This window comes from Boleophthalmus pectinirostris, unplaced genomic scaffold (genome assembly GCF_026225935.1).
Source record: "Boleophthalmus pectinirostris isolate CB_2022bp ecotype Guang Dong unplaced genomic scaffold, ASM2622593v1 HiC_scaffold_1, whole genome shotgun sequence".
Taxonomy (NCBI): domain Eukaryota; kingdom Metazoa; phylum Chordata; class Actinopteri; order Gobiiformes; family Gobiidae; genus Boleophthalmus; species Boleophthalmus pectinirostris.
The window spans coordinates 32072318-32083699 of record NW_026570970.1 but is presented as its reverse complement, the minus strand read 5'-3'; the positions used below and the strand labels follow the sequence as shown (position 1 = coordinate 32083699).

Below are 11382 nucleotides of genomic sequence, written 5' to 3'. Positions count from 1 at the left end.
GATTGGCCGATGTGCGGTCTACAATTTCCAGGGTTCTTGCAAACCATCTAGTGTATTTTGATTCAATCGGAGGCACTAGGTAGGGCTACATAAAAACAACACAACAAACTAATGCAACAAAGGAAGTAGGGTTACTGCAAAAGTTGTAATTCCCACCTGGAGTCCCTGCAAGCTGATGTAAAAAATGCTTGTGACTAATGTTATTTGAGAGAGACTTGTTTAACAGAACAAATCATCTCACTTGTTCTAGTTTCAGCTAAGTCAATTCTTTTTGGTAAAACTGAGTAAAAAAAAGTGTTCCAAGTGCTTCAGACAGGGCAGAGCCTACAGTTAGGGAATGTTGATGACATCAGCTTCACAGTATCAGTATTTTGTGTAATACTTTTATGAGTTGACCGCTTTGTTGAAATAAACAGACACATGATTGGTCAATTAAAATTAGCCATTTCTTCTCTTTTATTACAATCATCAGTGAAATGAAGACACACATACAGGAGCTTTGCATAGAGTGAAATCTGGAGTGGATCAAATGTACAAGAAAAGACAGTGTGGTTCAACTGTTTTTGTGTGGTAAGTGATTTAAGTAACCAATTTATGTGAAAAATGCACTGTTCCTTGACTTTATTGTGGATTTTCGGATCATGTTATGTGGTTTTAAGAGTGAAAATTGGCCTAAATATGGTTGCAAGCCCCAAACTTTGGTAGATTCGGTGCAAAATATAATATATCATTGACACAGAACGCGACAGACATGTACAGTTATATACAGAGACAAATAGGACTGCACTCAATGTACACGGACATGTGCTCTTGCAAGGATCATAACAGCCCTATACTTTAACATTAGCCCATTCAAGAGATATGGACAGTAACCTTCACCTATTACTAAGATAGGCAGACTTGCACATGTAAAACTAATATAAAGCGTGTTGCCATGGAAACTCACCAATACACTGTCAATGGAATATATTTCTTCATTTCACTCTAAAAATATCAAAATATCTTCTTCACTTACCATTATAAGTAGAGGTGGGTGGAATGGCAAAAAATGTGCCCTTTTAAAGTATACCCTGACTGATGTTAATATTTGAATAATAAATGCATACCCAACTTATAGGCTAATAACTAGGCCTATCTACAAATCAAAGAAGACACATTATACTAGTTTTCAGGATAATCAATGTACATTTTGTGAATTGTAAACTGCAATATTGGCTCAACACTGCTTAATAATAGAAATCGTTTCAGTGACATCTTAACAAATGGGTATTTTTAATGTATTCATCTTTGGAAATAGTTAAAACAGATAAATGCAATAACATTTAATAAGGGAACGTGCCTATGCTCCCTCAGCCTTATGTTCTGAAGTTTTGGGGGGGTTTCCAAAATTTGGTCCCATGTTCCCACATTTCCTTTATCATCAGTTTGCATCAGAATTTATCCCCATTTCTCCCAGTTTGGTCATCAATTACAACCAACCGATTATCTGTAAGAGAATTTAAGTAATTTATCTTCCACGTATATCTCAGTTTAACATTGACACAAAAGCTATATTTACACCATGATCTTCCCTTGGCATATCATTGAAATACCATTATCTAAATTGTGGCATATTTCTGTCTAACTGGTGTCTACTGACCTTCATAGTGTCACCACTTGCTTTATAAACCTCCTCCTCCGAAAGCAGAGTAAAGGGGCGTGAACACTCAAAGATCATACTATGTTCTCTTTTGAAATCATGCTATGTTGACTTTTGAAGTCCTCACAGGCCTGTATTACTGATGGTAAATAAACTTCTCCTGCTTAAGACATCCAGTTGGTCTCCAGCCTTTTACGTCCACCCTTTCTTGGACAAGCTGAAAACTTCGACAACATTATCCAGCAGCAGTTAACTACAATTGTAATGTAGAGTTCATGATGCAAAGGATCCTAGGTTGAAAGTACTCTGAATCATCCCTTTAAATGCAGTATAAAAATAAAAATGACTTGATTTAGAGTTTATTTTTGAGAATAAATCTTAGAAATAAAGAAACATAGAGCTGAGGGAACACAGGGCTGACTCCTTTAAGATAAATAAAAAGGCCAAAAAATGACTGAATGCCATAAGTAAATTAAAATAACTCTCACCCTCCCCACCTCTGATTATGATTAGTGTATACGGTTAGTTTCTCTTTAGCAGCACGCTTCAATGTAAAGTGACACAATATGACCTGCTCATTTGTTCTGATGGACGGCGATATCCTCATGCAAAAAGCTAGTAAGGACACAATTTCAGCATGCAATATCGAGCTATGACACAACGCCACCTAGAGGAGTGTTACCTCCTTAGGCCAACTCACAGAGCTGACCAGGAGGACCCCCAGAGAGTCACATGCAGAAGGTTTGGGCTAAAGACGAGTGGAAATGTTTAGCTAATTTGATTTTAGCTAACTATTCCCAGTTCTTTTTGCGGTCTAGCTCAGATAAGACTTTGTACAGAAGGTGTAATCTTGCATGCACCCATAGAAAATACTGTGTTTGTGTGTCTGTAAACGTGTGTGAGTTTGTGCACTAACTTTTGCTGATATTGTAACGTAAATAGGTTGATATTATTATCTTCCTTAAAGGCGATAAAGTATTGAAAACATCACACTCTTTTATGTGCTGTTAGAATAAAAACTAAACTCTGGTGCCCCCATGAGGTTATCCATGACATTCATATGCTACTGGTTCTACTTGATTAAGCTTCATTATCCAGTAACTCAAAGAATACAATGTTTATGATGAAATCTATACTATTTGTGTAAAATTATTAAATTGTGATAAACCTTCAGGTGTACTTCCTTATTGTAGTCCATTCTAATGCAGTTTTACATCAAAATCAACATCAAAATTCATTGGTTTATACTGAAAAATAAGGTGATAGCATTTTAAAGGGCCTGTACCCAATCCTGAACCATAAATAAAGATGTAATGAACTTTAAGCCCCGCCCACTTAATCCCTTATTTCACTCTAATGTTGAACCACGAGAAACATCTGTCGGGAATAATCACCAACAGCTGTTTCCAAATGGTTCACATCCAACAAAGTCTGATTACATACAACTGGCTGTTACTGGCAGTTGTTTCCAAATGGTTCTCATTCAACTAAATTTATTTAAAAATGTACGTAAGGCAATATTGTTCAGTCAAATAATAATGTTTTTAAGGAGTAAAAGGTTGGCGATACCAGCGTTTTTTGTTTCAGTATTGATTTGATCACAGTATTGATGAGTTTTGTGTTAAAATTAATTGAATTTTAAAGAATTTTACTTTGGTGTGTAGAGAGTATCATTATTCACTTCAATCAAAATCAAAATAAAAGATAAAAAGTAATCATGTTTTTGCACGAGAATCAATACTCTTCTCGATACCTTGTCAGTATCTTCCATAGATTTTTTTCCGCTTTATCTGGGGCCAGGTCGCGGTCAGAATCGAAATAGCAATATTTTCGGATCAATACTTTCAATGCTCAAACTAGAAGAAATAAAAGGTTGGTATAGGCCCTTTAATGTACATTTTATGGTGTATCTAACTACATACATTCTATCACAGCTTAGTTCGGTACAATCATCTTTAAATCCCGTCAAAATTAGTATCCATGTATATCTGATCTGAAAACCGATTTATCAACTCATTTGCGTCTCACCATTTATCATATTGACCTGCACTGTAAAAATAAATGCTTAGATTTGAGTTTGTCCTGCTTTTGTTAGTGTAAAGTGTGTGTGAGTGTATTATAGGTCTTTATTCCACTGCAGCCCAGAGGAGGACATGGGACACAGTTTTGAGGTCCAGGAAGAGGGGGGAAAAGGGAAAAAATCTGTCTTTTTGATGACGAGGAGGAAAAGAAGAGCTGTAATTCCAAGGCTGTTAACTCAAAGCACATGTGGCTCGAATAGGAACAAAAAGTGAAAAATAAACAAAAAATTCCACTGTCTTTTATCAGTGAAAGTCAAAAGTAAAAAGGCAGAAAATGTGAAGTGGTTTTGGTGATTTCGGCTAAAAAAAGTCAGTCTTAATTAAACATGTCTCTCCTCTTTCTTCTCTCTTGTGAGTTTACCTCGCTGAGTTATTCAAGGCCAAAAGTGCTGGTCTCCTCCACAGCGGTCACAAGCTTCTCGTAGAGCATTGAAAACGAAGGATACGGAGGAAGGTCCAGGCGGTTAAAGCAAGTGTGTGCCCTGAAGAGACGGAAAGATTTGTGTAAAAAAGAGACAAAAGACACTAACTACTGCTGAAAATAATGTTATAAAATATTGGAGCCGACCTATTTTCTACGGCTCTAATTTACAAAAAAAAATCTCTGATGACTGGTCCATTAAAAGTGGAGACATGGCATAAATAAAAGTCTCAAAACTATTTCTATGATCCAATTTGACCCCAAGTGAATTGCTTTTTTGTATGAAAAAAGGCACATTTCATTCCAAATCTCTAGCTAACTGACTCCTCTCTTCTTTCTGCAGTTGACCACATCAGTCTTTTATAATCTGCAGATAATAATGAGTCACCTGATAAAAATTTCGACTAAGACACCATCGACAAGCTAATCAACTACGCAACAAAAGGCCAAGAGCCCAACTATTCTCATTGCTATTTGAAAGCCAGAGGGTTTGGTGCCAACTCACAAATGTTAGTTCAGTTCATAGGCAGAGTTTTATTTGTACCTGGGTAATGAGGTGATTTTGCCCCACTTTTCCACACAGAATCTGCGAGGTCCATTACTGCCGCGAAGAGAAGCAAAGCCCTCATAAGGAATACTGGACGTGCCTGTGACAAACTAAACAAAAGAAGACACAAATAAATATTCACACCACCTACAGCTTTTCAACTTGATTCAAAAACACTGTTCAGATGACTACTTTTGAAACCTTTTTACCATTATACAAATTAAGCAAAAATCCAGCCGCTAGGGTTAATACCATGATTCTCTTGCAGAGTTACACCTCTTTTTTAATAGCTTAGTTACAATATATGGCAACTCTTAGGAAGGAAATTATACTTTTACAGCAGTGTACTGGGGATTTTTTAAATGGGGGTACGCGATTTGTGACGTCATCGATTTGATGAAGATATTTGTTTAAAAAAAAATCACTTTCAGTACATACATAAAGGTGCCAGCCCGGTAAAAATCTGGAATATTCAATGTTTTTTTTTTACTCAAAATCATGCAGAATCACATTATTAATATTACCGCCATTCATAATCACCTACAGAACATAAATCATAGACTACAACACATGAACCAGGACTGAAACCAGGACTAAACCAGAACTAAACCAGGGCTAAACCAGGACTAAACCAGGTCTAAACCAGGACTACATCAGGACTAAACCAGGTTTAAACCAGGACTAAACCAAGACTAAACCAGGACTAATCTTTGACTTGAGAAAAGCAAAGCATGATTGGGCAACGGCTGTGCTTAGCCCCGTGGGTCACGGAGCTCTGCTCGGTCCTTTCTCCTGCGGTCACCTGACAGTCTATGCAGGCGCACCTCCATGCCCATCCCAGCACTCAGCTCTGGTTCAGTTCTGGGTTAGTTCTAGTTTAGTCCTGTTTTAGTCGTGGTTTAGTCCTGGTTGGGTCCTGGTTTACTCCTCCTGGTTCAGTCCTGGTTCAGTCCTGATCCCTCTTATGGCATGACATGACTTTATAAGCCTATGCAGGTTGTTTTCACCATTGCTAATAGCTGTAGGATTTTTTATATTTGTTTTTTTTATATACCTTACATCAGGAGAAGTACCACACTCACCACACTTTTATGTAGAAAAGGATAGTTGGTTAGGTTAGGTTGTGGTCTTGTTTTACTTTTTGTTGACTAACCGGCATGTTTGTTCTTTGGTATGTTAATTGTTAAAGAAACAAATGATGCACAGGGGAAAAAAAATCACTTCTAAAATGTATTTAACTGACACCACCACAACACACACCAATATTCCATCTAATTAGTTTGTTATCTGATTATTGATCTTTACTGGTCATGTAAATAAACCCAGTGATGTTAAGCTACTAATGATCACATGCAGATCCCTATCCGTCCACATGATGGCAGCACTTATCTATAGTACGTGTGTCTCGTTCAGCATCAGCGCGGTTATACCTGCAATAGCCTCAGCCTCTGCTCGTTGTTGAAGCGCTCCACCGCCGCCCAGAACCAGCGAATCACTATGTGGTTGTCATGGTAACCTGTAGAGAGGAGGAAGAGGAGGAAAGAGAGAGAGGAAGATGGAGGAGCATGAGTCAGATGAATAACAAATAAGCCCTCTGTGTTTCTGCTCCTATTTCTGAACTATGATTTTAGAAAAGGTCCTGATGCATTTCTGTGGCTGTAGTCGCAGGAAGACAAAAGGACAGAGGTGTGACAGCGATTCTGTGCCTACAACCTGCTCTGATCACTACCAGTTGCACTATCATAGAATCAAAATAGTATGCAGTAACAATACTAGTAGTAGCAGTAGTAGATGATAAAAACAACCAATTTTCCAGTGTAAAAGTTTCTATATTATGTGTTGTTCTAAAGGTGCACTAAGTAACTTTTCCTTGTCGGGAATATCTATCTTGCATTTAAGAAATTGCAAGTGTTTAACTGCAAAAAAAAAAAAAAAAACATGTGCAGGGTCACCTCTCCACAGATCAGACTTACAACTAGGTCTAGAAACCCACTTGTCTCCATGGCAATAGATTTGTTTCATGCCATACTGTGGAAGATTCCAGGCAAAGCAATAACACCTCTAACGAAACAAGCAGGTGGTGAGCCCTCCACTAGAAAAGTTACAGGGTACTTTTAATGTTGATTTGAATATTATGGCATTTGATTTAACTGAGAACAATAGAATTATTTTACTTGTTTAATAACTTTTCTGATAGATTTCAAGGTAATTACGAATTAGGAAGCAGGAAATCTGGTAATGAGCTAAGGGCGATTTTCTTACCCCATCGACAAAGAAATTAGCCTGAAATAAGAAGTTGTGTCTCTCAGTGACTTTTCAATGGACCCTGGTCTTTAATGTTTAATGGCAGAAGGAGCTGTCACTGGGTCAAATAAAAAACTCCAGACTGTTCCTAAGCGCTCGAGAGCATGAGTCTTTTGTCTAAGATTCTGGCCCAGGTTCAATTACTGGAGCTCTGACCTCAAAAAACCTTTTAAAATGATCTTTGGAAATGGATGTATTGTTGTGAGTGTCGCTTTGATTTTTGCATAATTCACTGAGCAATTGTCTCAACCCACCTGGTCCTCTGTATGTATTATAATTGTATACTCCTGCATTCAAATTAAAATATTGTGCAACCATAGTGCACTGCAGTGTTTCACAAACTGAGGTCCTCTGCAGATTCAATATTTGCTTAAAGGGCAAATATTAAGCTATTTTCTGATCTATAAGCTAAGCTGAGCTGTAATGTTGTTTCCTTATCAAAGACATGCCAGGCTGGCACCACCTAGTGCCTCCACTCAATTTCATTTCTCTTCAACGACTAGGACAGCAATCAGAATAGCGGTTTGCAAGAACCTAGGAAGTTGTAAACCGCGCACCGGCCAATCAGCGAAGAGCTGAACCAAACAGAGTTGCGATTGCAGACTACATATGCTATCCTCCTTTGGACCTCCTTTGTCAAATACAAACTTTGCATTTTTTTATTGCAACTTTAATTCACAAGTTCATCTCCCAGAAACGATAATGATCATTGACAGACATGTTCACTCTGCTGTGTTGTGCCGGCAGTTACTTGGACACCATTGAGTGTTCTGGTGCATTACATACATCACAACCAAGTAGCAGCTATTGGTTAAATTTTAAAAGTTCCTATCTTCCTATCTAATGCTGCAAGGCCAGATGGTTTCCATGAAGTGAAACCAGCTGATGAATCAGGCTAGAGTAATATAGCATTGCAGAGCATTTTGAGCAGACAGATTAATAATAAAGGACTGCTCAAACATGTATGATTGAAACAAACGACAACTCCAAGTATGTTTTTTCTCAATTTTGTGTAATATTTCCTTTAACTCTGAACTATTCAAAACACACAAGATAATTACCTATAGACTGTTTCTGGATACAATGAGATTGCAAATAAGCAACCAAGAACTGGTTGTGATTGGGCTAAAACATAAATACATATTTCCAGGACCATTAAAAGTGCATATGAACAGTTTTGCTAATCATCTTTCCAAGATGCTGTAAGAACTATCTGTGAGTGGTAATTAAAACATTGCAAATGTGTTCAGTGTGATTATCACAAATTTGTAAAATGACATGCAGCACTAGAGGAATAATTTGACTTGTTGATGTGTGTGGCATCATATCTTATTTGTAAGAAGTTAGAAATGTGTTTTTTTTTTTTACTTGTATTCACATTCGTATATTATATTGTCCTAGGCTCTGTAAAGAAATGTAGCCTCTACATTTACTCCATCCTTTAACTTGTGCCTTAAAGCAGTGTTTCCACAAACTTTTTTTTCTGGAGACCCATATTAAAGGTAGATTTGACCAATATTTAATAAGAATATTTAATTGTTGACTGAGTGATTGTGTCTCTCTGAACAATTAGTATTACTCAAGTTTTAAACAATGAAAAACTGTAGTTGAACCAGCAATAAAAGGATCCATAAGTCGCCTATTTGAACAATATTTTTTTTTTCTTTTCAATGTTCAATTGAACCAGCAATATTGGAACAAAATAGTCAATAAAATAATTACAAAAAGATTAGAAATTATACAGAGCGTGTCTTAACCTTTCAACATGTCAGAACTGTATATTGCAGACCAACATGCAGATCGTGACAAAGCGACCTAAAAAATCTCTTGTGACCCACCTGAGAGTTGCTTTGGGAAACAATGTCTTAAAGGAGCTGTACCTGATTTTACTGTCTTAAAATTCTGAAAAACAGAACTAATTTATTTTAAACCTCACTTACCTTATGCATTTTGAGCATCCTACTTATTCACTGTGATGAGCTTTTTCACAACTCTCAGTTTTGCCATGATGGTAAAGCTAACAACAGCTAGCATACTGACCACACACCTCCTGATTTTATATATAGACAATAAATCAATTTATAATTAGATGCAGCTAGAAGTGCTTAAAAATTATATCTCTTCATGGGGCAAGACAGACTTTGGAGCACCTAGGACCATGTCTAAATCTTGAGCTAGGATCTATGTCACAATTGCAAAAAGTACTTGACTACTACTTATTATTCATTATTATTTATTTTATTGTTTACTTATCTGGACTAATAGCAATATTTTGGTCCTACCTCTGTACCTTTGTACCTGACTGGTAGTTTTCAGATTCTCGAATGTGATGCTGTTATACTTCTCGATGGGGGGTAAGAGACAGATTTTCCTATTAATTATTACACTGTATTTTCTGTTGAAATATCTAAAAGGTAAATTCACTAATGTTGAACCTGATCATTTCTATTAGATTTCACTGGATTATAACAACAATCTGCATTTTAACACACTGTAGTTGTATCTCTTGTACTTAGTCATATGTTCTCTTTGTACCTCCTCTGTACTCTGTGTTGTTCCTCCAGTCTGACAAGTCGATTTCAGCTGTTCCTGCGATCACCAGCTCCAGCTCACGAGCATCAAACACAGACACCAACCGCACATCCACCACCTACAGAAGCACAAAAGAAACTCATTTAGATTACATGTATCTATCCAAACTTAGCAAACGTGGACTGCATTTGCAACCTCAACTATACATGAGTCACATCAGGACCTTGTTAGAAAACTGTCTTGCATAGTTTAGTATCCACATAATATAAATTTCTTAATTCTAATGTTTAGCTGGATAATAATGCACCAAAAATATAGCAGGACACATAAAATGTTTGTTTTATTTCATCAAGCAAGTGCCACAAATCCTATATTAAAGGTCCATATTACACTTTTTTCTTATGTTATAATGTTATTTCCTCATCACAAACATACAGACATCATTCACACATCTTTAACACACAAACTCTGCATATTTAGGTGTTCTTTTCTCAAACAGAAAACACTCTGTTCCACTTTGTGATGAAGCACCTTCACTAGAATCTTTTGGATAATATCAGCTCTTGAAATACCAATCTCTACTGAACAAAAGGCAAAAGACAGCTGTTAACATGGAAACTATCGCTTCATGACATCACAGTGTGGAACATATTGTGAGTATTTTGTGCCTTGGAGATTTAATCAGACTAATAATGCATGATTACTCAAACATGTGTGAATGTGTGAAATAAATCACAACTTCTGGAGCACTTCCTGTATTATCAAATGACATCACAAGATCAAGGAAAAGAATGTTTTCAGTTTGAAAGAAGAATTCAGCCTAAATATGCAGAATGTGTGTAAAACATGTGTGAATGAAACAAAACACAATTCAAGGTATATTTCTGATGACAACATTATAACATAGATCAGAAAATAATGTAATATGTAATGTGTAAAACATTTAAACTATTAAAACTGCTGCTACATCAAAACACAGTGTCATGTTTTGTACCTCATAGAAGCCCCTGACCAGGCTTTCCGTCTGCTGGGCCACTCCTCTCTCGATCCTCCACTTCACCATCCTCTCAATGTATTCTTTTTTATTCTTCTCTGACACAGGGATCCCAGCGCCGCCCGGCTTCAACTCTCTCTCTGTGATCTAAACAACGGCAAATACATTTATATACATTTAAGAGTCTATTTGGCACAAAGGCAAAATCTACATTACTCTAATTGACTTCAGAATATTAATCGGGATTTATTTACTAGTTTGTCTCCATGGAGATGTTTTTCTTTTGCCTAAGATGTTAAATAATTTGTCATTACACTTACATAGTCCATGAAGGTGAACAAGTTACATGTCAGATCTGCAGAGAAGCGACCTCGCTTGCATAAGAATGCATGTTTTTCAAAGTATTTTTATAGATATAGGGAGACTAGGAAGTAGCAGACAAGCAGACATTCATTTTTTATTCACTAGCTTCAAACAAGTAATTTTCCTGACAGTGGCAGGATAATAATATAATTTGGAAAACTGAAATCTTAAGAATTGAAGCTGTCTGTATTTAGCTATCTACGCTACTGCTATAGGAACAGGTTTCACATCTGCCATTGGCTGGTGAAAATAAAATCAAATAAACTTGCAGATGGTAGCTTTAATAACTAAGTTATGAAAATCTAGTTTAGTTTTCCATGCACCTGTCCAAAGACCTCCTCATTGACAGTAAAGGTGAGGTCCAACATGTCCTCGATGTCATTGTCCTTCATCCACTGCAGACTCTGGTGAAACTCCTCATCCAGGAACTCCAGGTCGCTCAGGTCACACGGGCTGCATCAACAAGGTATATAATGATGTTAACTTGCTACAAAAAGTTCT

The 11382-nt window shown here is 36.8% G+C and overlaps 1 protein-coding gene across 1 annotated transcript in view; it reads right to left on the bottom strand.

Moving 5' to 3' along the window:
• Positions 1-532: 532 nt before the first annotated feature.
• hecw2a (HECT, C2 and WW domain containing E3 ubiquitin protein ligase 2a) overlaps positions 533-11382 on the bottom strand; it is a 38114-nt gene continuing 27264 nt past the window's right edge. The window contains 6 exon segments of the mRNA XM_020925454.2: positions 533-4202; positions 4686-4798; positions 6119-6204; positions 9528-9642; positions 10519-10665; positions 11205-11334. Coding sequence (XP_020781113.2) covers positions 4091-4202; positions 4686-4798; positions 6119-6204; positions 9528-9642; positions 10519-10665; positions 11205-11334 — 703 coding nt within the window. The 3' untranslated portion in view covers positions 533-4090.